This window comes from Peromyscus californicus, unplaced genomic scaffold, assembly GCF_007827085.1.
Source record: "Peromyscus californicus insignis strain IS unplaced genomic scaffold, ASM782708v3 Scaffold_6__1_contigs__length_162567912, whole genome shotgun sequence".
Taxonomy (NCBI): domain Eukaryota; kingdom Metazoa; phylum Chordata; class Mammalia; order Rodentia; family Cricetidae; genus Peromyscus; species Peromyscus californicus.
This window is the reverse complement of record NW_026294584.1, coordinates 13,675,725-13,701,481: the sequence shown is the minus strand read 5'-3', so window position 1 is coordinate 13,701,481 and position 25,757 is coordinate 13,675,725. Positions and strand designations below refer to the sequence as shown.

General features: G+C 42.8%; 2 protein-coding genes across 17 annotated transcripts in view; one reads left to right on the top strand and one right to left on the bottom strand.

Moving 5' to 3' along the window:
• The first annotated feature begins 5,534 nt into the window (after positions 1–5,534).
• Positions 5,535–20,115, top strand: Sri (sorcin). Of its 2 annotated transcripts, none has more exons than XM_052720769.1 (8): positions 5,535–5,666; positions 6,525–6,608; positions 8,321–8,390; positions 12,298–12,341; positions 13,209–13,356; positions 13,547–13,660; positions 14,834–14,892; positions 17,549–20,115. In XM_052720769.1, exons 1-8 carry the CDS (start codon positions 5,616–5,618, stop codon positions 17,579–17,581), a joined length of 603 nt encoding a protein of 200 aa, XP_052576729.1. In that variant the 5' UTR covers positions 5,535–5,615; the 3' UTR covers positions 17,582–20,115. The 2 variants fall into 2 exon arrangements, with proteins under 2 accessions (XP_052576729.1, XP_052576730.1); XM_052720770.1 differs by having other exon boundaries at positions 16,714–20,115.
• The window catches only part of Adam22 (ADAM metallopeptidase domain 22), a 228,123-nt gene continuing 221,365 nt past the window's right edge, over positions 19,000–25,757 (bottom strand). For all 15 annotated transcript variants that reach the window (XM_052720751.1, XM_052720752.1, XM_052720755.1 and 12 more), the window contains one exon: positions 19,000–25,237. In XM_052720751.1, the coding sequence (XP_052576711.1) occupies positions 25,217–25,237 (21 nt within the window). In that variant the 3' untranslated portion in view covers positions 19,000–25,216. The remainder of the gene's footprint in view (positions 25,238–25,757) is intronic.

The following is a 25,757-nucleotide window of genomic DNA, read 5'->3' as shown; positions in this document are numbered from 1 at the left end:
ATCCTTAATCTGAGGGAACAGAAAATTCATAGAAAGAAGAGCGAACAGTGTGTGCATGAGAAAAGAATGAAACACCTCGGTTGCTTTTTTGTGTGGTGGATGAGAGAGCAGGTTGCAGGACCTCAGTTTTTGCATTTTATAAAGTGAGAATAATCTAATAATCTAACATAGGGGCATTTGTCATCTGCCACTGTGGATTTTGTTTCATGCTAATGAAACCACTAGCTCACCCATCCTGGCTATTCCAGGCAAGTAAAGTGAACTTGCTTTCACTGAGACCCAGGGAAGACAACACACATGAACATGTTCCTATACTGCCCAACAAAGGAGTCACTGGTTAACAATGCTATTTAAATTAAAATTTATTTTTTTAAATTTTAACTTTAGTTCCTTGCATCATGTTTAATAGCACACGTGGTTAGTGTTTTCATTATGGCAGAAAATTCTATTGAATGGCTATGGTAATGATGCATCATCCCTATAATGCTCTGGGAAACCAGTATGCACTGCACACACAAACCCTAAACCTTGGTGATGGATTTTCCCATCCTGTGAACAAAATTACATGACTGATTGAGCTCTGTTCTTGGCAATGAGAAAAATTCATCTTCTATTCACTAATATAACTACTGTTCACATCCTTTCCCAAGAATCTTACAGGGGGCTGCGGGCTGGTATTAATTGCTTGTGTTATTATAGAATATTCATTCCCACTCAAACTTGGAGATCTGAATTCTTCCATAACATCATAATGTGTGTTTTCTTTCTTTCATCCTCTGCCTCTTTTTTTTATTTTTTTTTTTTAGTGTGTGTGTCGATCAAACCAGGACCTTGTTCACTATCCAAGTGCGCTAACACAGTCTTAAATCCCTGCCCTGGGTAGAAGTCTTTAGATAACAAGCTGACTCATTTGGATTACAACTAGAAGGAAGTTGAGCCCTTAACCTGGCAAATGCATTGCTCCTTTCTTCTTGGTACATTAGACCTTTGATTGAGTCAACTGCAGGAAATGGTGAAACACCTGTGATTGCCTGGTAACACAATTCCTTTCACCTTTATCTGAATGAGGAAGTTCTGCCTGAATGCTATTTAATGTTTAAGTTAACCTTTCTTTAGGGATTGGGTGTATTCATTACCTTTCGTCTTGAAAACACGTCCTGAGATGGGCTGCTGAGGGAATATCAAAAAAGAATAGAATCCTCTCTGTGTTGGTTAGCTTTCCATCACTGTAACAAAATACCTAAGACAAACAACTTACGAAGAAGAAAGGTCTATTTTGGCTCACAGCTCGTAGTCTCCTAGCCACATTGCTTTTTTGGCTGATAATGAGACACAACATCATAGTGAGGAGTGTGTTGTGAAGCAAACATCCTGGAGGACTAGGGAGACAGAGAAAGTGGGGGAGGGGCGGGGTCTAATACCTTCTTCAGTTAGTAATATCCTTCCTCTCAGTTTCATCTGAAATGTCCCCCCATCTGCCACCTATTTGGTAGCACTGCAGGTTGGAGATCAAACTTTTAACAAATGGCCTTTGGAGGCAAAGCCAAACAATGTCAGGGCTTCTACTGGGAAGGGCAAAATACTTATATTCAGCTAGTTCATCCCTTCAGGAGTATGGGCCTCTTCTTGGACTCTCTCTTTTTAAAATCCGTGAAACACTGTGATTAGAGTAGATGATCACAAAAGTTTCTGTGGTTCTCAAAATAACTGATTTTCTTCTAGCTTTAAAATTGCAACAACTCTCTTTAGGCTCCGTTCGGCCCTCAGTCAGGGTGACACGCCTGAGTAACTCCCTGCAGCCTTTCTGTAAGACTTAGTGTGTTCTTAAGACAAATGACAGTATTCTGGCTCCCCGGAGAAAGCCCTCTTCTGTATACACCCACAGCTTGGCGGTCTGTTGCTGACTTTCTTTACATGACTTGTGGATGGCAGTGTCAATATCTAGGACTCACATTTTGGACATATAGAGTTACGAATGTGATCTTATTCCTCTGTGGAATTTATTTGATTCAAAATTAAAGGAGATAGAGGGGGTGGGCTATCATCTTTCCATAGGTTCCTCTTAGGGATAAAATAAGTCTTCTGTTCACTATTTGGTCATTGATCTTGCCAAGGTAGACATGAGGATTTTGGGAGAAGTTTTTTCCTGTCTCTAAGGTTCTTTTTCTGTATTGCCCCCTCTGTCCTAATACCCTGGGAAGCTCTGCCACAGGGAAAAAATAAGCATGGCTCAGTGTCTTTACAGTCTGCTTGTATTTTAAAACACTTAGGCTTTAAACTCATGTTGGGAGTCAAAATCTGGTAGGTAACCTTGGAAGCATTACTTGTTCCTCAGTCTATAAAACATAAGTACATCTCCTTTTGAAGGTGCTGTGCTTTAGGTACAAAGTCATTAGGAAGCATCTAGCACGACACTCGGCACAGGCCAAGAATGTGATAAAGTTGCTTATTTCATTCCAATGGTTAGCATTTCTGGCATCATCTAGTCAGCCCCAGGGTCCTATGGCCGCCATGAAAGAAAATCACACTTCAGTTTTGCAGTGGTGATACTGAGGCTTTATCCTTCCATGAATTGTGTAGGTTCTGTAACACTCAGGCCATGATTAAAAGGGTTTGTTTTACATGTATAAACATTTAAAGCAGCCTGGCATGTGGTCCTGTCATTCTGCATATGTTCTGGCTATGACTACAGAGTATCACGGTCTCACGGTGTTCTTTTTGCACATCTTATTGACCAGTGGGCAGATTCTGAAGGAGGCATTTTAATCACAGGCTCTTGGCCTGGGGAGGTCACCATTCCTTAGGGTGACTCATCCATCACAACTCTAGCACATCATTTGCTAAAGGCATGCTTCCTAGTCTTAAGCTTGCAGTGGTTTGTTGTGTTTTGCTAAACTGTTCTATTACCAATAAAAACTTGAGAATTCGATATTGGAGTAAAAACCGTATAGAGCAAAGACCAGCTGACCTTCCCTTTCTTACTGGAGACCAGCCAGCACCTCTTCAAGTTCTTCCTTTTTCTTTCCTGTCCGGCTTCCCTATCCATATTCCTGGCTTCTCTGTGGCTAATTGTGGTCAGTTAGTCACTGGTTCCGTCCCCTGATTCAAAGTTAACTTTATTAACACAGTCTCGGAGTGTCGCAGTGCGATGAAATATCCCGCAACAGTGGTTTGCAAACTGTAGACAAATTTCTAAATGGTCTTATTAAATAAAAAACATGGAGCCAAATATCGGGGTGAAAGCCTTAGAGATCAGGGGAACAGGGAAAGCCACCAGCAACTGCAGTTTCAAATGCGAGCTACTTCCTGTCTTACCCATGCCTTTATTGCCTTACTGTTCTGCCCTCTCATTGGCTATCTTAGCCCAGCTACCTCATTTCCTTGTCACTGTCTGCCTGTACAAACCTCTAGGTCTATATGGTTGGTACTGGAATTAAAGGCATGTGTCACCATGCTTGGCTCTGGTCCCTCGTATGGCCTTGAACACACAGAGACCCTGCCTGATAAGTGATAGGATTAAGGGCATGTGCTGCCTGACTTCTTGTTTACTTAAAATGGCTGGCCTTTTCCCCTGATCTCCAGGTAAGCTTTATTAAAGCACAAATAAAATATCACCACATTTCAAACTGCTGCCTGAGGGCCACATCTGGCCTGGCTCTTTTTGGATACATCTAAAAGCTAAGGATGATATTTACATCTTAAATGACAGGAGAAAAATTGTTCTGACATTCAACAATTGTATTAAATTCAACTTTGCGATTATGAATCAAGTTGTACTGGAATACAGTCACACTGTCAACTTATGCTCTATCCTCAGATACTACTGGGTTGTGAGAGCCAAGTTGCTACTGGGAGCGTGTGATGAGAAAATATTTCCTCTCTGGACATTTTCTTCCCCCGGGGGCAGAGTCAGAGCACCTAGCGCCATAGCCCAGCTCTGAGTTCATTTCCTCCTTTTCCTTCCTTGACTTCCATCAGCTCATTTCTCAATTGTGTCATAAAAGCACCTATCTCCTAGGATTTTATGAGGACAACACAAATAGGTAAAATACTTTGAAGGTCAGGCACTGGTTAATTACTTTCTTTATATATACTTATTTTGGTTGTCAGTATTAGTTACCACATTTTTTTTCCCTGAACCCCAAGCAGTAGGGGCTTATCAATTTGTTGGCAATCACTGTAAGAATTTCATTTACAGCACTCCATTAAAAGTCACTTCTGAAGGGAGAGTAAGAGTCTAATAAGTTACAATTAGTGTAGTCACATGTCCATAAAATGAATCCTGCATTAGTTATAAACATTTTATTAGGGGTGCATTGTTTGTTTGTTTGCTTTGTTTTCAGACTTAGCCCTGAAAGAGCTTAAACTCAAATGTGAGTTCAGCAATGATCATTTAGCTGATTAAAGTTCTAAAACACGAGACAAAAAACTCAAAATGTCTAATGTACCTGGACTGACTACCATGGTATTTGAAAACTAACTTTATCTCCAGGATCAGACATGGTGGCTTTTTTTTTATGTGACAATAAGGACTGTTAGAATTTTCCTCACTATTCAGAACTTCTGTTTTTGGAGTTTATGTATCCCAAAAGGGGACTTGAGAGAAGTGTCGATAAGCCATCCAGTGGTTCAAGCCATGGTCTCACACTATGGTCAATCTTGTCCATCGAAGTGTTTCTCAAAATGTCAAAATGAGAAAAGACAGCGGCAGGCCGAGGCCACGAGTTCTGGGCTAGCCCGAGAGCCCGGTCCACAGAGGGAAAGGGTAAGAATGAACAACAGAAACTCACTGTCTAGTCCTCAACAGTCAAGGGCGAGCAAACGATTTTCTCTTGCTTCAATTATACTAAAAAGTGGAGAAGAAAGCCGTGTGAAACATCTTCCGAACAATCCTTTCAGTATTGCTCCCTAGAAGAGTTGTTTCTATTTGAATCATCCAGAAAATACATCAGCTCGGTTTTCTACAAATGATCTGGGCGAGGCTGTCCTGCCCAGAAAATGCCCCCTTCTCCTACCCCACCCCACCCACTTAGTAATCGCACCAGCTACACCCAACTTAACAGCTGGCAAAGAAACGCGCCACCCTCATTCACAGCTAAACGCCCCCTTGCAGAGTCCTGAAGTGTCATCCGGTTTTCAAAGGTGTTTTCCTATTTTGATTTAAAGTGTCTCCTTCACCCATTGGAGTTGTTATTCAACCTCTTCCCTACAATAACGCACAGAGCTCTCATCCCACCCACCCTATCCAACAACCGGTGTAAAATAACTAACGTGCCACAAAATAGCACAGTAGGAAGAAGGAAGAAAAAGAAAAAAAAAATCCCGGGGCGGTGCGTGGATGTCGGAATGTGCCACTAGGCGGGGAGGGTGAACGGGACCTGGTGTGAAGCGCGTCTGGGGCCCTGGGTCACCGCCCGCCCGAGGGTCGCGGTGGGCACCGGCACAGCACAGAGGGACTAGAGAGCGGGCGGTGCGCAGGGTGGCGCGGGGCGGCCAGGGATGGGTGGCGGCGGGCGTCGTCCCCCGTGGGGCGGCGTGGTGCGCTCCGGGGCGGCCCGGGGCGGCTCCGGGCGGGCGGAGCAGCAGACGTGCAGGGCGGAGGCGCAGTCTGCACCATGGCGTACCCCGGGCACCCTGGCGCCGGCGGCGGGTACTACCCAGGCGGGGTAAGTTCAAAGCGCGGGTACCGCAGCCTCGCAGCTCCCGGGGCGAGAGGGCGCCACGGACGCGCGGGAGGAGGCGCCGCGGGAGGCTCCCCGGTCCAGATGCTCCCTGCGCGCTCGCCTGGCCCCTCATGTCCAGCCTCCGCCCCACTCCATTCTTCTGCCCCGTCTTCCTAGGGGGCTCTCATGGGTGGGTGGGCTGCGACCCGGGAAGCCCCCTCGGTGATTCGGAAATGTGGCGTGAGATAGTGCGAGCTGTGTGTTCACTTCCTGCTCTCGAATGCCCCCAAAGCAACAACAGCCATCTTGATCTAGAATGGTCCTCTGGTCACTCTCTTGAAAAGAAAGTGACAGAGAGACCAAAAAGTCCGGAGAAGTGAACTGGAGTCCTAGAGGAAGGCCACCACACAGGGATGTACTGTCAGAGACAGAAGGACCCTAGTTGAGATACAGCGGGGCCATCCTCCTTGCCAGGCCACACCTGTCAGCCCTGTACCAATTCCAGCCTTACCCTGTACTTGAAAAGCTTTTAAAACACTGTAGAAGCTGTTTAAAGCAACAGGAAAATAGTCCCAAGCCTTTCTGCTAAATTGCTTGCTTCGGTTACCTCTGCCACTCCCTAGTTAATAGAGATTTTAAGTAGCTTCGCGTATAGTGGCATCACTTTCGTGGAGACTTATTTTGGACCAAGTTGCCAGCTTTTAAGTGTCAATGGAGCAGGGTGTGTGAGGTCGTGGGGAGGGCGATCCTGACAAGGGCAGACAGGCAGCAATTACCTCTGCTTTGTGCAAAAAAAAAGTCTTGCATGGTGAAGGAATAAACTGGATTCTGTTCTGATGCTTTTGCATTTCCCTTAAACAGTATGGAGGGGCTCCTGGAGGGCCTGCGTTCCCCGGACAAACTCAGGATCCGCTCTACGGTTACTTCGCTGCTGTGGCTGGACAGGTTAGCCCGTCCTTTTAATACTGAAGAACTGTTACTATCTTTTTTTTTTTTTGATATTGTGTAGTGCAGTGGCAGCTAAACGAACTTCGCTCTGGAAATGAGTCCCTTTGCCTGGGCAGAAGAAGGAGAACGGAAAGGAGAACTGAAACATTCTTATTTTACTCCTGAACAAAGGTGGACAGAGAATACCTGTGTTCGTGCTAGATCAGTTCAAAACTAAACTTGTGATTGAACTAGGGGTTCGATTGAACCAAAAGGGGATTATAAATATACTTTGAAGATCTACAAAGTAGAAAGATGCCTTTGGAACTGTGTTATCAGGATAGACCAAGGGTTGCTTCCAGAGACGAAATTCAAAAGTTCTGAAAATAAAACCTCTGTTTGTCCAACCTAAAGACGTGTGTTAGTAATGCTGTAGCCCAATTATAATAGACACTGACTTTCAGTTGAGTTTATAGTCATTTACCCCCTTAGGAGGTAGAGAAGAACTGAAAAGAGCTTCCAAGCAGGAGAGTTACTGTCTGTATTTGGAAGGTAACCTCTATTCCTGCTGTAGATGGCCTTACCCCGCTGGCTTTTCTATGTCCTTATTAGGTATTATGGCCTGCTGACCCGGAGAAAGAATTCAGGTCAGGTAGTCACAAGTCCTAAGTCCCACTTCCTTCCCTTAGGGTTGTGTGACAGTCTGTGGCTGTTGTGAGGAAGGACACTTGCCCAGCTTGCAAGGTCACTCTGTGTTTGGTGAATGTACTGTTAACGTAATCCAGACATGTCCAGAGGGAATGTTTATTGTTGCTTATTCACCGTAGACTTGTTTAACCACAAGAGCCAGAAAGAATGAAATCAAGATCTGGAAAAAAAAAATGCTGCAGGATATGCTAAGCAAAACCCTCAGGCCACCTTTGAAAGTGGTACTCTAAGAAACACAGCTTTAAGAATTTGAATGGAAAATTGAGTCGAAGACTGGAAGACTTTCCTCTCGAGTATCTACTTAATCTGTTATTGATCTGTGTCTTTGAAACCACAAGACATAGCACACCTCAGGACTAGCTTTCTTAGATTGCTGGTGTCTCTGGCATGTAAGTGACCCCACCTGCTTGGCTTTCAGCAGCTCTGGCCTCTATTCCACACATTCGTCATTAATAATTTCCAATTATTGTTCCTCATTTATAACTTGATGGATCTCACCAACTTGGAGTTATGTATTTTATTTAAGACTGTTTTGACCTCAGCCAATAAGAAGGTCCGGGAGCCTACCCTGTATTTTCTACATATAATTGTGCTCAGAAAACACTGTCTCCCAGTCAGACATTGATCCAAGAGCATCTTTCTCCTTGGAATACAAGGCCTTGTATTTACTGATGCCTGCTAGGTCTGCTGTACGCTGTACATCCTACTCTCTGTCCCTCTCTTTCTGAAAAAGGGATTGGGGGATATGTTTTGAAACAATTCCATAACTAATTGTACTTTAAAATGATTAGTTTTGATAGTTTCTTGGCTCAAACTGAGTGGAGACTGTTTGCCATGACAAATATTTTCTCATCATCAAATTCTTTTCGGAATTAGGGTAAGGAGAAGTGTGCCCAATTTTGAAAGGCATCCCTTTAAAAAAATGCTAGAGAGAATTATTTTCTCTGTCCTTGTCACTTAAGGACTTGAAAGTACAGACCACCATTGTGATTCCTCTTCCTGGTTTTTGTTTGTTTTATAAGGATGGGCAAATTGATGCTGACGAGCTACAGAGATGTCTAACACAGTCTGGCATTGCTGGAGGATACAAACGTAAGTTCATGGTCTTAGAATCTTTCTAATAATACCCTTGTTCTCTGTACTTTAACTGTTAGCTGTGATTGTTCCTTTCAAGAAATCAAACTTTTCTGATCCACCACGCTGTTGTGTTTTAACTGTTAACTGAGCATAGTTCCCAGGTCACCAGTCTGCCAGACCGGTTAATGGATTTCTTGAATTTGGGTTCCCTGAGTACAGAACCATTCAAACCAGTGAGACAGTTTGGGTGGCCTCTCTCACAGAGGACAAGTTAGGGTGCTGAAATGGAATCCACCAGGTCAGGTATCATTAATGATAAGTGCTAACATGTACCACTGACCATTTGCCAAGTGCTTATTCTGTCCTAACTCGGTCGCACTGAGAGAGTGGCTAGTCCCACAGTCTGATCTCTGGGCCCTGGGCTTGCTCCTACTTGCCGGCCATGACCTTCCCTGGGCCAGTCTTCCTTCCATCTGAGAAGATACGTTCACGCCCAGGGTCAAAGTACCGGTCTGCTTTCACCTCATGCTAGCCCTGTGTTCCCTCCTCAGTTCTTTGCAGACTAGATGTGGAGCACTATCATCCAGTACATGTCCCACTTTCCTGCCTTTTCAGTACTGTGCTCCAAGTAGCAAATAGAAATAAACATTGCAAAAATCCTGCATCCTGTCCCGGGCTTATCATTTTACACACTCTGCTTTTTTAAAAAATCTAGGCTTGACCATGAGAAGTGTCTAGGACAAATAATAGTGACTTAGCTCAAGTGTGCTACCTTCAAACTCCTTCCCATTTGTTAATTGAGTCATAACATCAAGTTATGACTTTATAGTAAAGTCAGATAAACTTTATCAAGTTTATACAAAAGTGACTATCAAGTTCACTTTATAGTAAGCTGTAAGTTAAGATGTTCAAACTAGAGTTCATGCCTAAACACTTGCAGTGGCACTTTTAGCTGTTTGAGGTACTGTATTCTCTAGATGGCCATCTTTAAAATGCTCAAGTTTCTGTTGTTATCATTTCTTGTGTGACTTGAGTTTCCTATTACTATTTCCTAGTTGGGAAATTAATTCAAAAGAGAAGAGCCTTTCAAGTTTCTGTCATTTTAATTTGGTCCTAAACAAGAGAAGCACTTTCTAGGTAAGGGGAACTGAGCAGTGGCTATTGTACTTAAATTGTTAATTTTTAACCTCAAGCACTTGAGGTAAACAGGGAAGATCTAATGGAGTTTGCTCAGTGAGGTATCTTATCAGCCTACAACCTTTCAGGAGAAGAGATGCATCAGATTTTAGAGCAGACTACAGTGCACTGCACAGTCTTAGAGAGCAGTTCCCTCAAGAGTTCTATTTCGAGGGCTGTGGAGATGCCTCAGCTAGTCTTTGCCTCCAAGACTGATGACCTAGTTCAAACCCTGGTTCTGCACCAACTCCTGAAAGCTGTCCTCTGACTCTCTGACTGACACACACCTTACACATACACAAAGCAAATAAGTAAATGTCATAACAAATTTTAAAAATCTTACTTGAAAGTCATTTTGTAAAGGCCTTAGATCAATGCATTGGGAAAAGTCATTTCCTGAAACACAAGGACCATGCAATCTAGTTAATTAGCTTAGCTCCCTCTAGCAGCCATGAGATACCACCCAACTTCTGGGATGCCAAGAGTTCTGCAGTACAGAAACCATACAGCCATCGATCTCTTTAGACCCAGATTCCAAGTCATAGCCCACAGACTTAGAGTGGATGGGGGTATGTGGGATACTCCAGAAAAGAAGCAGTCATCCCGAGAGGGAGGCTTGATGGAGAATGTTCCAGTCTCCACAATAGAAATTCTGCTTTTCCTTTCCCTGAATTTGGTGGTTCCTCTGCAAGATGCTTGACAGAAACAGGTGGAGTAGACTTCCTTCCTTTCCAGGCCTGGTGCCTTGTTTCTTCTGGATGAAAAGATACCTGAGGCATTGCGGTAGTGCAAACGGAAGCAGCAGCAGGGGGAAGTTGACACATGGATGGTTTTGAAATTCTATTGAAAGATGCACATTAATAAAGCTGTGTCCGGGTGAAAATACAGTGAGCAGAATTGAGCAAGACCCATCTGCCTTCCCCGAATTCACTGGAGCTCTGTGCTCTCGCTTATTTCACAGGTGTATCCTGGTATGCAGACCCTGCATCTGTCAATGTCAGTTGGCTGTTGGTGGAAAACCTTTAGAATAGAGAAATTAGCTGAGCATGGTAATCCGTGCCTACAGTCTGAGCACTTGGGAGGAGGAGGCAGGAGGAGCAAGACTTTAAGGTCATCATTTACATAGAGGTGAAGGCAGCCTGGGCCACATGAAACTCTCAAAAAAGCCAAATAAGTAAATTACATAAAATGAGGAAACCATGGCCCTGTAGCCGTATTGGTATTTGATTTAAAATATAGAACTTTTAAGTATCAGTCAAATCCAAAATATCCTATTAAAAAAATAATAATCCACATTTCCCCTTAGCCTTCCTGAAAGAGGCATACTTCTACACTAAACTACAGCTCTTGTCGAGGGGTAAGAATTCAGTCCATGTGGCCATTTATCCCTTCAGCCAACCAGTCCATTTTTGATGGACAGTTATGCTGGGTATACAGAAACAGCTGCACCTGGTGAGATAAGTTCTGAGGCTGAGATCAAACCCACAGGCACATGGTCAAGACAGGAGTGTGCCTGCACAATTGATACCTAGGCTGGAGAAGAAATGAAAGTCCAGCCACAATAATGCCATTTGGAGATGCTATATGCACATAATTCAGGCAGATAGAACAGTATACATTATGTATGTACATAATTCAGGGAGATAGAACAGTATGTATGAAAGACCCAGAGGAAGCTTGGTTCAATTATGGAAGTGAGAAATTCCCTGTGAAGATCCTGCCTGGCTGTGGGTGAACTGGGGAAATTCATGAATGTCCTCACATGTAGGGGTTCTGACCTTTACTCTGAGACCTTACAGCATTCTGTATGTGAGAACACTGCTGCTCCAGCCATAAGACAAAGACTACATTGGGAGTATAAAATAAAGAGTCTGCTTTAAAAGAAATAAAGCAATAGTTTATTCTGAGCCAAACATGAAGGACTGTGGTTCAAGAACATGGACTCAAGTTACCTTGAATGGCATGTGCCACTGTGGAAGATGCCACGTGAACTTGTATAGTCAAAGAATGAAAGGAAGTCATGAATCAGGACCTTTGCCATTTCCAGTGGGAGATCTGGCACACTGACTACAGCAGAGTGAGGACCCATAGCTTTCAGTTGTCAGAACATTCGTGGCTATGGGATTGGTAGATGCTAGAGATCTGCAAAGCATAGTGATACACTTTAAGGAGTATTTCTACGAAGTCGGACATTTGGGCAGATCCAAAAGCTAGGGTAATTGGCTATTAAAGGCCCCAAGCAGTCCAAGATAATTCTAGCTTGTGAACTATAGCATTCTATCTACACAATGTTCTGTTCAGCCAAGATTAGCAGTCTGCAGGACCTTAGTATTGCTACAGATTCTTCAGATCATCCCAGATCTTAGGGATTGGGGAGAGGCTTAGAATCAGGGATCAATGTTAAAGAGCCTACGGAGTCCTACAGCTTAAAGGAATGACTGAACAGAGTAACAGTGGGGCTGCCAGTTGATCCTAACTTTATTTACAAGGTGACTGCATATTGGGGAAGGGGGTTAGGGTTCCCACGGGTATCTATAATATGGGCAGATACATGTAGTAAAATTTTTGAAAATGGGTTATGTTTGCAATACAGTCCGACAAAATTGGTATAAGCCAAACACCACAAAATGGTGAGTGAGTAGCATGCAAAATGAGTAGCATGTTTTAAAATTCATAATTAATTTGAATGATTCCAGCATAATATGAAATTTTGAAATTGTACTTATTCATATACTTTCTTTAACAGCTTTTAATCTGGAGACTTGTCGCCTTATGGTTTCAATGTTGGACGTATCCTTTATCTTGATGGTTGTCCAGAGTGTTTTTCCACAGCAAAAAAAAAAAAAAAACATATTTTTCTAAAACAATTCATCTCAGGGTGAGTAACAAGTGAATACAGAATAGCAAGTAACCACCAAAAGAGCTTGGTGAAGTAACTAGCCGTTAGGATGTAATTTGGTGTGGAAAACAGGCAGGAAGTTTAGTAAATGGAAGGCTGGTTGTTCAAGATTGCACAAGAAGCCAGAGGTGTGGTGGCTCATGCCTGTAATCACAGCACTCAGGATGCTGAGGCAGGAGCATCACTATGAGTTTGAGGGCAGCATGGGCTATACTGTGAGTTGGAAGTTACCCTGAACTAAAGAGATCCTTTCTCAAGAGAGACAGGTGGGAGAGTGTGTGTTAGAGTTAGTTCAGTGCGGCATCAAAGTAGACAGGAATGCCAGCCAGTTGTTAGTCTGTTTGTCAGTGTGTCACCCGTGGCACTTTCCACCTCAGCTCACTTTCTACAGGTGAAATCCTTGAGTCTGAGGGCTTGGCAAGGGATACCAGGACCCATGACCTGGAGCTCCTAGGAAGTGCAGCCCAGTTCCAGTAAGAAAACTACTTTTTGCTTGACTCACAATGCCATATCATCAGGTTCAGAGCTTTAAAGCCACAGGCCATTTATTACATCATTTATCATTAATTTTTTATATCATATCAGTAAGAATATAGACTAGGGTTTTTTTTGTTTTTGTTTTTGTTTTTTTTTTACAATGTGGGGTGTCTCTTTGCCATTTTAACAGAAAGAACATTGAATTCCCCTTACCCTTCTTTCTCTTGTGAAATCATTAAAGATATGAAATAAGATAGTTCTGGTCCTTGATTATAATCCAGAGAGATATGTCTGGCACCATGGGATTCAATGAATTTAAAGAGCTCTGGGCTGTGCTGAATGGCTGGAGACAGCACTTCATCAGTTTTGACAGCGATAGGAGTGGAACAGTGGATCCCCAGGAACTCCAGAAGGCCCTGACCACAATGGGTTCGTATTACCAACTCCAGCGCTCCATTAACTGCTGAACGTGTTGATGTTTCCCTAAAAGTGTGTGCTACTTGAAGACAGTTTCTTTTTAATGTTGTTGGTGTTGTTGTTTTGGTTTTTTTGTTGTTATTTTCTTTTGTTTATACAAGTCTGCAACCTTCTCTTGCTGGGTGATTTTCCTGCCTTCCAGGATTCAGGTTGAACCCCCAAACTGTGAATTCAATTGCGAAGCGCTACAGCACCAGTGGGAAGATCACCTTCGATGACTACATCGCCTGCTGCGTCAAGCTGAGAGCTCTCACAGGTGTGAACCCTTCCGGTTACCAGGGGCCTAGAAGGCCCTCTTCATGACATGTCTCATTTCTCCATGCCTTGAACTTCCATTCTGCCCAGTTTTTTATGGCTTTAGGGGTGCGTTGGTAGACCCTTAACACAGCTATTAAGCAAATAGAGCATAATATGCTATCCAGAAATTTTTTAGGTGAATGAATAATTGTAGTACATTTTATTAAAATGCTGCAGATATAACTGTCTATATATATATATATTTTTGGGGGGGGTTCGGTTTTTTCAAGACAGGGTTTCTCTGTGTAGCTTTGCGCCTTTCCTGGATCTTGCTCTGTAGACCAGGCTGGCCTCGAACTCACAGAGATCCGCCTGGCTCTGCCTCCCGAGTGCTGGGATTAAAGGCGTGTGCCACCACCGCCCGGCAGCTGTCTATATTTTTAAGTGCTTTCGTTTGTAGTGCTGGAGTCACAGACTCCAATGCATTGTAAACACTGGACCGTGGTGCTGTTCCACAGCCCACATTTGTACAGTTTCAATCACAGAGTGCAGTTATGAGTAATTCTCTTCAACTGTGGAACATCTGAAAAGAGTAAGATTAACGTTAATCATTGTTGGTCAGCGGGGCTAAAATGAGTGGGATATTTGGTCACAGCCCATTTGTCATATTGGGGACTGTATCCCTCTGTTTCCTTGCTTGAGCAGCATGTGTATAACTAGTGTCTAGAACCCGATGCTTTCACTGCAGCTAAGGGCCTTAAAAGCTGAACTACTTCTACTGAGACAAGTCGTTTTTCTCAGATCCACGACCATGGACCACCTTCTGCCCATGATGTCACTGTTAATGTATTAAATCTTTTTGTTTTTTAAGATTTATTTATTTATTATGTATACATTATTCTGCTTGAATATATGCCCGCATGCCAGAAGAGAGCACCAGATCTCATTACAGATGGTTGTGAGCCACCATGTGGTTTCTGGGAATTGAACTCAAGACTTCTGGAAGAGCAGCCAGTGCTCTTAACCTCTGAGCCATTTCTCCAGCCCTGTATTAAATCTTTTAATATTCCTGTAGCTGACTATTTTTCTTTGGCCTTATGTTGACTGGTTGTAGAATTTTAAGTGTTATTGAAGCTGTTGTGAGTTTAGAAAAAAAAACACGAACACTACATTTTACTGTGTTGTTTTGCAGATAGCTTTCGAAGACGGGATTCTGCTCAACAAGGAATGGTGAATTTCTCATACGATGATGTAAGTCTCAGCAAATAGGAGCTAAGTAGACGAAATACTGTACATAAATGGGATTCCTTTTTGAAGTTAGCTGTTAAGAATATGGACATGGTGACTCAAGCATGCACTCAAGAGGCTGAGGCAGGTGGATTGCTGTGAGTTCAAGGCCAGCCTGAGCTATGCTTGTGAGACTCTGCCTCAAACAAACAAACAAACAGAAAACGTAACAGGACATGGTGGCTCATGGCTGTAATACCAACATTTCTGAGGGGGAGGCAGAAGGATGACTTCAAATTCAGGCCTGGCCTGTTGCTTTTATTGACTGGGTCATTGTATAAGGAGATTTCCCTGGTTGCTCTGAGACTGAGTGAAGCAGGTATCATAATAATGATAGCTTGGTTGGCAGACAAACATGAGGACCCCCAGAACCCATGTGCAAAATGCTGTGTATGGCAGCACTCTGTTGTAATCCCAGTACTGGGGAGGTGCTTGCTGACCCTCCAGCCAAGCCTGCTTCGTGAGTTCTAGGCCAGGGAGAATCACTCAAAAGGTGGCTAGCACCTGAGGATAGCGTGACACTTGAGGTTGACCTTCAGGGTCCACATACATGTGCATCCCGACACACAAGCATGCAGACACACATACACCACATAACAATGAGGCCTCTTTCAAAGAGCTGTTGACAGGTTTCAGTCAGCTGTGTCTTTAGATGTCTTGCAAATGCAGACATGTCTCTGCTCTCACCCCGTAGAAAACAAACATCACTGAGTGGTACCTTCCAGCTCTGCTTTGCATACCTGTGCTGTTCCTTGAGAATGTAAGGCAAGCACCAACTTAAATCACAATTGACAACAAGCCATTTGCAGTGATAACCTGAGAGGGGAAAAAAGTACAGACTGTGGCATCAGAGAAGACCACTAGAGAGGTTTCTACATGTCCAAATCTTTGGTTTCTTTTTCTCTCAAATAAGAGAGAAAGGTTTAGCAGAATTGCTGCAGGGATTAGCACTGGGACTCCTTACCAGTGTTGGAGAATAAGCTTGGGCAGGGGTTGGGGAAGTAGGATCTAGTGCAGTGGTTCTCAACCTGTGGGTCACGGCCTCTTTCAGAAGTCTAACCTTTTCACAGGGGTCACATATCAGATATCCCGCATATCAGATATTTACACTACGATGCATAACAGTAGCAACATTACAGTTATGAAGTAGCAATGAAAATAATGTTATAGGCAGAGATCACCACAACGTGAGGAACTGTACTAAAGGGTCCCAGCGTTAGGAAGACTGAGAACCACTGGTCTAGTGGGTCTTCGGGGTCATGACGGCAACGCACAGCAAATGCTGATGTTGCTAAATGTACATTTCTGAGTTGCTGGAGCAGGATCAGCTTTTCTCTCTGTGCATTGCTTTGACGCTGATGGAGCAGACTTTACAGGATGATTGTGTTAAAAGTTTCCTGCTAGAGTAGTAGGGGAAATCAGTTTGGAAGTCTTCCCATGATATGACAGTGTAAACCTGTTATTTGTTCTCGCGGGCAAGTACTTTTGACTATGACTTTTCCTTCACTGTTAAATATTATTTGGGATTTCAGTTCTTTATTTGGTGAAGTGATTCCTCCTTCCCATAAAGTAAGGAACTCACCGGACTTTATAAGAGAAAGTCCCCTACCAGGAAGACCCTTCCCACCCTGCCATTCATCTATGCATGACGTAGAAAGTTGGGATTTTTTGGTTCTCCCTGTTTACCCACAATGCCAAGGACTAAAATGGAAGGTGCCCACAGAGTGGCTATGGCCTCCTCAGTATTATACCGTCTGTAGTGTAACACTAACTTTCCTCCTTAAGTTCATTCAGTGTGTCATGACTGTCTAAGTCACGAGGAGGCTGTCTGAATACACTCAACATTCCAGCTGGAGCCCGCCCGCCCTTGCTTCCTCCCGGCCCGCAGTGCTGTGTGCAGATCTCCACCAACACTCCCTGACAACCGTTGAATGGGATTATGGCTTTGTATACGACCGAAGCTTCATTTGTAATTTTGATAATAAATTCTTGAAGTTCAATTATGTAAGAACAAGTCTGTTGTACCAGTCAGAACCTCCTTGAGCCATTATTAACCATGCCTTATGTTCCTGTCTTTATATAAATTTAAGTATGCAAAATGTTGAAAGCATAGTATATATTTTCTCTCAACATGTGAAATCTTTTAGTCAGACTTGGCTGCTATCCTTTCTTGCCCTGAGGAATGTGGTTAACAGTTTTGTGTCGGGTATTCTTATATAAGTGATGTAGATCCACGGGGTGCGAAACACACCAGTGCCCATGGTAATGCACAGACTGGAAAGAGTATAAGCTTCAGGACTCACCGGGTCTGAAAGCCTTGTAGGAGTGGACAGAGATATTGAGTGACTACTGTCCACCTCTTTAAAAACCTGTAGATAATTTGAGTGGCAAAAATGCTGTCACCAAGTCCTTTTTTTGTCGCCATCCAAACTTTTGTTAACTATACTTAAAAAGTCTTGTATATTATAAGCTTCAAATTGTCAGAAAAAGACTAAAGGGAGATAAGAAGATATTAGCTGCTTATTTTTGACCAGTGGGGTTTTAGACGATTTTAATTTCCTTTATGTATTTCTATATCTCACCCATTTTTATAATGTGTATGCTTCCATTTTAAAACCAGATGTCGGGGATGAAGGGACAGCCCAGCAGCTGAGAGCATGTACCACTCCTGCAGAGGACTCAAGTTCCCAGCACCCGTGTTGGGTGGCTGAACTACTGCCTCACCTGTGCTCAGAGGCACATACCCCAAAACAAATGGATGTGCACACACACAACTAAGAGTAATAACAGGATCATTTTTAAACATGTTTAAACATAATTTTAAAACATTGTTGACATCTATTTTTAAATGGCATGTGTTATGTCTTTGAACATACACAAGAAAGGAACTGAAATGAATGAATCAATTGTTAACCTGGCTTAGACCACTGGGAGTAGGATCTCCTATCCCACTAAATTTTCAAGTATTCTATAATCAGGTTTCACACACACACAATTTTTTTTTCAAATGTTTAAACAATTGGCTTGCTGACAATGCCTTGCTATGTATGTGGCTTGGTCATTTTATGTAAGGACATGACACTCAGTGTCGCCATCTTTGAAAAAGAACCCTTACCCCATGGGGTAGTTCTGAGTATGTGAAAGTATACTGATATAAAAGCATCTGTGGTGTTTGTTTCTTACAGTTTAACTAAAAATGGTAACAGTCTTTTCTCGCTAGCAATGCATCTGTCTTGTTTCAGGCACAGTGTGAACATGACCATTCAAGTGAACGATTAACTATCAACTGGTGAAATAAACATTTCATAAGCATCTCCAGCCTCATTTCACAAATGTATGCTGATAGTGTTAATGTACATATTATATATATTTAGTCATTCCATGTTTACTGACCCTAATTTACTCTGTGTTTAGTCAGCACGCATGCTCAGGTTACATGGCAGAATGTGAAGCTGCCTGCTCTCTTTATATGGCAAGTCTGGGCTTCCTTTTAGATGTTTCTTCTGTACTCCCACAAAGCTTTGCTTTAACCTGGGCCGGCGCTGCCCAGAAAAGGACCAAGGGTGCTTGGAGGACCAGGAGGCTGAGACTGTCCTATGAAGTCCTAGTACTTGCTATTCGGTTTAAACTGACCAAGATCTTTTGAGGAAATTCTAGTTTAAAGAAGTGACCATTTCCTAGGTGAGTATAAGCAATAAGGAAATTGACCCTTACCAACCCAAGGTGACGACCCATATTTAAGCTGCCCTGTCATGTGAATAAACCCCAAGATGTGCTACTTAGATATTGGTTCTGAATTTGCTTTTGGGTACATCCTCAAGTACTATAAATTGTGTTTCTGGTATTCAGGTTTTAATAATCAGTGTTTAAGGCAAGTCTCCATCAAGAGTTAAATGTCATTAGGGCAGGGGAGAATTCAGGAGACAAATTCCTTGCTTCCTCACCAGAGGAACAGCCCAACAAACGGAATACCAGTTTTTTCTCCTGTCTCCTCAGGGACCATGAGAACAGAATCTTCCGACAGCATCTCACAGATGCTGGCCAGGAAGAAGAAAATGAAAGAGCTGTGCATCAAAAGAACATAAATCTTTTATTGAAAGTCACTTTATTGATGTTACAATGAGAGTAACATAGAAAACTCTGTTATCTTATTAGCTTCAGAAGTGAACACTAATAAAATTGTGCCAGAAAGTTAAACCTCAAGTTACAGTGACCTTTAAAAACAGCAAGATTTTGTTTACCTACAATATGAGAACAACTTTATAACTTGAACGGCCATAAAACAAACCACGCTTGCTCAGGAAGGCAATCACCATTTACATTTCTGTTGGTGCTTGCCGAAACCCAGGAGTTTTAAAATAGCATAAGAACCTGAAGTGCGAGCGGAGTGGCAGAGAGGAGGTTTGAATGCTGTGAATCTAAGTATATACACATGAGTACCTGGTTACTCCAAGTGAACCACACTGAGGCTATTAACACGTCCCCAAGGGGTAGCCTCTATTACCTGTAGACGGGCGTCACCCTCAGAGGCTATGAATGTGGGAAGCACTGGCAGAGACCTAATGCCACTAACATGAACTGCTCTGGTTAGGTGTGAAATTGTCATTTGGAAATGCTAGTTTGGAGGGGCAAGTCTTCCAAGTTAAAACAAAAATGCTCTGTATCCTGAAGGAACCTTTGCCTAAGCACTTTGCTGTTAGTGTTTAAAAAAAAAGGTTTCCATTAAAAAAAAAAAGATATTGAGTTATTTGTACTCATTAAAAAGAAGAACTATAGAACCACAGTTTGAAATTGTGCTGGATTAGAAAGGAAAAGTGGGGTTTCAAATCAGGCAGTGATACAAGTGTATAATTTAACAGGAACCCTTGTGTTACTCCTAAGCGTCTGAATTCAGTTCTGCACTTTCTGCATTGTGTTATCTGATAAAACTTAGCACCACTATATTTAAAGATTTGGGCTATTTGTATTATTTAAAAACTCAACCATCAGAACAAATCATGTCCTGAAATGTCCTAAGTTGAATGCAGAATATGCATACGTGCGCCTTCATACATTTAGGGGAGACTAACCTTTGTTCATAAACACAGAGCGGATGGCCTTGTGGATATGAATTTCATAAGATTGCTTCATCTCACTGTATGCCTTTTGTAAAACGAAACAGAATAAAGACATTTTGCCTGGGTTTGACTCCATGGCTGCCCGCAAATCAACACTCCCACCGTTTCCAAAGCCCCTCCCAGTAGGATACAGGTCAGTGAACAATGCAGCAGGGACGCGGCACTGGACAGTAAGAGACACAGAAAACTAATATTCCAGGAAACTGCAAAGTACCTCAGTCTGCTGTTGGCGCCCAGCACTTCCCTCCAGCATGGCCAGTGGCCATCTTGAGTTCTGCATGCTTCACGTGGATGTACACTGTGGTCCTATGCTGGGACTAAATGACCCAGGAGCTCTCAAAACTGTTGCTTATTCCCTTCCTGAGATTTATACCCTGAGACCCATTTCTTAGTGACTTTCTAGGGTGCATAATCAAACTAGCATGTGAAAAGGAAACTAAAGATAACCTCCCCTAGTCTGTATTCCTGTGGTTCTCCCAATTTCTGTTGTTAGCCAAAGAAGGCACTAGCCTGCATGCTAGGGGACATTTCCAATCAAGAGGAAAAGTCCTGCGCAGACACTGAATGGGGTGCCAGTTTGGAGTAGGAAGGCTCTAAAAGCAGCCATCAGATCCCATAGTAATGACACTGTTTCTAAGGCCGTGGATATGAAGGGCACAAATACAACGGACAGTGGTCTTTTGATTTTTTGCTTACTGACTTTAGCTGCTCCATGTTGAGGACTGACCAAACCATGACCAAAATGGGAATGGAAATACTACCTCCTGCTTTCCAAGTCTGGGGGCAATTTTATTTTGCACCTGCAGGGGTGGTAGGAAAACTCTCAGAGCTGAAAGTGCCTGCCCCATAGAACATATGCTGACAGCAAGTGCCAACAGCGACCAGCAGGGACATTTTAACAGCATGCTGCTCACACAGACAGATGGGCTGCTGCCTCGGCCAATTCTCACAACTGTCAACTGAATTCTTCACAACACAACAAAGGAGAAGTTGTTCACCCCAGTCCCTAGTTCTCTGGTACCCAGAGAAGACACCCTGCATCTGAAATCAGAGTAGGAAAGCAAGCACTCAAGCCCCAAATTAAGCCCTCTTCCACAGAAATGGCAGCTGAAAAGCTGGTAGGGTAAGAATGACACATTCATCTTGACTGCATTTGGGGGAGGAGGGCTGGGTGACAGTGGTGCCGTCTGGCTATGCAGACAGGGGTCTTGTCTTCTCCTTATTCCCTTCAGTTCCAAACTTTGTCAAATCTCTTCCTGTAGACTACAAACTGCCAAACAGCTTTCTTTCCCTTTACATTTATGCAAGGTAAAGATAATCTTACCTTCAGATAGGGATTTATTATATTGAAAAACAAGGGCCTATCTAAAGTACTGTGTCAATTTAAGGTTAAGATAGAACTATAGGACAATAGTGGGTGAAATGAATAAATGAACAAACAACTCTGAAATCCTGAAAGAAGAAAGTGCAAATAACACACTTTCCCTGGCTCAAAGGTAACCATTAAAAAAAAATCGCAAAGGGCAACAGGTGAAGTCGCTACAGAAGGCATAGGGTAGGCCAACTGACAGGACGAAGTCATGCAGCTATGCAGGTGGATGAGCAGAGGATGCGGATCTGTCCCAGAACACACAGCAGCCGCCCACCCACATTGCGGGAAGGCAGAGACTATTTAATTTTATCATCTCTGTGGCTTCTTTTAGACACACCATCAATCTTTCATACCTAAATTCTATTCTGGACTGACCTTCTGTGCAAACACTATTTTAAAAGCCTTGTAAAACAAGGAAAAGACACTGTACAATGAAATAAAGCGCCCGGGTCACACTGCTCCGAAGGCATCTCAAACCCAGGCCGTGTTTCTGTTAAAAAACCTACAGATGGGTTATTCCTAATTTAGCATCTAAGTGAGGGGCTGGGGGATGTGGCTTTGTTCAAATTTAGCCACGGAGAATTGCCATGCCACACCATCTAAGCAGCTCCCATCTCTTCCTTTCTGCAGACTGCACGTGACTGGGGTCATTCTCTATCTTGCTGACTCTGGAGTAGGGTTTCCCATCTAAGAGAAGTGGCTGGGAAGAGTTAGTCTGGTCTGTCCCTTAAGGACTCTCTGTTACTGCCAGCCTCCCCTGGTCACACAGGGGAGAGACTTAAACACTCCTTTACATGGGGATGGAAATGACCTGCTGAATGGAACATCTCAGGCATTTGGGCTATCTGCAGTCCTACTGATGCCAAGAGTATTAGAAAGAGAAAGGGCATCCAGTGACCACATCACTGCCCTTCTCTGCATAGTGATGATACCACAGTAGACTGGGAAGTATGAATATTAGTTGCATGGCTGAAACCACTATGGAGCTTCAAAGTTCCTCTTCAAAATAGGCATTTAAAAAAAGAAGTAATCACTGTGCTTTAATCAATCCCTTGAGTCTGTTCTGTCTACCTCAGTGAATGAAGTCACACTAACTTAGATGGAATGATCCATAATGCCAATATTGGTGAGTCTGCTGATACATACGTCTTGAAACCAACCACAACACTAAAGTCTGTTAATCCCAAAAACAATTCCAAGAATGCTTAAACATGGGAGATAAGATATTCAAACTAGAACATTACAGCTATTGTATTTCTAAAATCACTCTGCAAGTTAAGCAACACATTTTCATCCTGTTTCATATGTGGATGATTATAAGCAAGAGCCACCATCTCTCTCAAAAGGCACGTGATAATGATTTTAATTTTCAGTAACTTCAGGTAAAAATAATGGATGAGGAAAGGCAGGCAAGGAAACAGCTAACCAGTTCACTAGCTAGCCACTTGTGAATTCAGGGCTTACATAACTATCTATAACTACAAAGCATATTTACATGAGGCACCTTTCATTCAAAGCTATAAACTCTTCTTGTAGTCAAAATAAACCTTATATTACATTAGCCTTTTATATACTCAATACCAGAAAACATTCAGTGCACATTTAAAGTGATCTTGTTCAAAAGTCACTTCATTCCATCTGTCGCCCGTCTGTCCTTCCATCATTACCTTAAGCTATGTGGAGACATTGCTCAACTCATCCATGCTTGTCTGAGACTGTTTTATGGAGTCATCAGCAAACTCTATCCTTTCCTGTCACGATAAACGCTGTTTTCACTGTATAACTTTGTCTTTTTTTTTTTTTTTTTTGGTTTTTTCGAGACAGGGTTTCTCTGTGTAGCTTTGCGCCTTTCCTGGAACTCGCTTTGGAGACCAGGCTGGCCTCGAACTCACAGAGATCCGCCTGCCTCTGCCTCCCAAGTGCTGGGATTAAAGGCATGCGCCACCACCGCCCAGCTAACTTTGTCTTCTTAAATTGGTTTTCTAACGTCTTCAAAGTGTTTCAGCAGAGTGGGCCATTACAAAAGACATAAACTGAGTTTGCCACTGCCTTCTAATCTGGTCCTTCAGTTTGGGCACTTAAGACAATTCTACACAGAGATGAAACAAATGGTGTCCCTGGACACTTGTGGAAGAAATCAAATGCAGAGTACATTTTTGAGGTCTTGTCTGATGATTCCATTCCTCACATAAAACAGCAAGGAAAAGTGGGAAGCAGGGGGAGAAGTATATTCCACAGCAGACCATATGATTGAGCCTATCAATTTCACATCTCACTAGAGTGGCTTTGTTTTTGAGTGATAAAATTGCATTAGAACAGCTTTTAACTTTTTCATTTTAAATGGCAAGATTTCACAGAGAATACTCATTTTTTAATAGATCAAAATGTATAGGGCTCAAAACCCCTGGCTTCTTCCCCTGCAGGTTAATGGTCCCCTCTGCGGTCACTGCCTCTATGTAGCCTTAGATTCTCTTCATCTTTTACGCCCTGCTGAGTCTTCTATCCGCCATCTTGTTCAAAGTCAGCCAGAATGACCACTGATGATAAATGCATTAAAGTTGTGAAAACAGGTCACTCCTTTCACAGATAAGAATGGCTGAAAGGCTTCTGTTAAGGAACCCAAATTTCAGGCCAGAAAGGGCTCAGGTATTGGCCAGGTGAAGCTACCCACTCAGTGATCTGTGTCTTTGGTGCATCCGACCAATCTCAGCAAGACACTTTGTGGAGGGGAGGGCACTCCTCGGCCTCCAGGTAAGGTCAGCTGATGTGCCCTGGTACTGAGTGGCTACTGTAACAGGAACCATGTGTCCTAGATGTGGAATAGACAGGCTAGCAGATTCCCAGAGAGCCTGTCAGCTCCAGTGTGTCCTGAGGCTGCAGGATGAGCATACATCTAGATGCCACCTTCAGCAAGATGCAGAGGCCAGACGTTTGTATGAGCATTTTGATCTCTTACTCAATAAAACCTCCTCCAGATTGTATACACTTTAAAGGGGAATCACAGTTACAGAAAGATACTTTTACAGCATTGACCACTATATTTACGACATCATCCATTTACACTCCGAAGACCGCAGGATGAAGGACAATGATAGAATTGTGACTGACTGTTTTTAGGCATTTGGCAAAATACACTTATGTGTAACAGTTACTTTTTAAATTTTAAAAATGTTTACATATGTACAGTTGTCCTTGTATGCTAATATAAATATGAAAAGTAAAAAAAAATAAAAATACATGTTTAAAGTTAGCATATGGGTATTGGCCTCTCAAAGCTGTACAGTCCTGCTACCTGCAGAAAAATTCTATATGCCTTAGCCCTGCATGCTAGTTTCTATTATGGGATGTTGTTTCCTTGTATATGGAAAACAATAAACAGAAGCTTCATGCATATGGCATTACTGTTTGCAATGAGGATGTGTTTCAGAATGCCCAGTTCTGAATCCACTTCTGTCCCTCAGGAAAACCTGCTACATTTGGGTCATGTGAGTTAATTTTATTGATATTCTACATATATCTGTCATGCAGATGATCCATGAACATACCAATAGCAGACCATAAATGGTTCCGTGTTGTAGTGTAACATTCCAGTAGCTCTTTTTACCGTTTGGTTAAACCTTAAGCCAATGACAAAAAGAAAATAGCATCCAGGTATGACCCGTGGCTTCCTTGCCTCTGGCGTCTCAGAGGGCCTTCAAATTGTCTGAAGAGCAGAGAGAGTTGCAGTGATTCTGGGTGGCTGGGTTTCTATAAAAGTTGAAGTAAACAGTTTCGATGTGGCACATGTAAACAGTTGTTCTTAAATGGATGTCTCCCATAGCTGCAAACAGAGGAAAGCCAAATCATACACGGTGATGGAAGAAAGCAGACATTCTGAGCTATGAGAAAGGATTCTAACCAAACTTAAGTAGCTGTGGTGCGTGCTCTCGTCTAATAAAGGGATAAAAGAAACACACATATTTTTAGCATTTTCTTGCGTGTGTTGTGGGCCATGCATCTGAGTGTGTGTGCCCATGTAAGGGCAGGAGGCCAGACGAGGGCTTTGGGTCTCTACCTCTAGTACTCCCCATCTCATTTCCTTGGGACAGGGCATCTCACCGGCCAGGGAACTCCTGGAATTCACCTGTCTCTGGCCTCCAGTGCTGGCTCTGTAGGTACATACATCATACTCAGGTCTGCATGCCTCCACAGCAAATCCCTTGCTCACTAAGCCATCTCCCAGATCCAATATCAACCATTCTAACAATTGCTACCTTTTGATAAAAAACGAAAAGCCTCCCACATCCTCATTCATGTTACTTAAAATCTTGAATAAACATCATGTCTCTCAGATTAGAGAT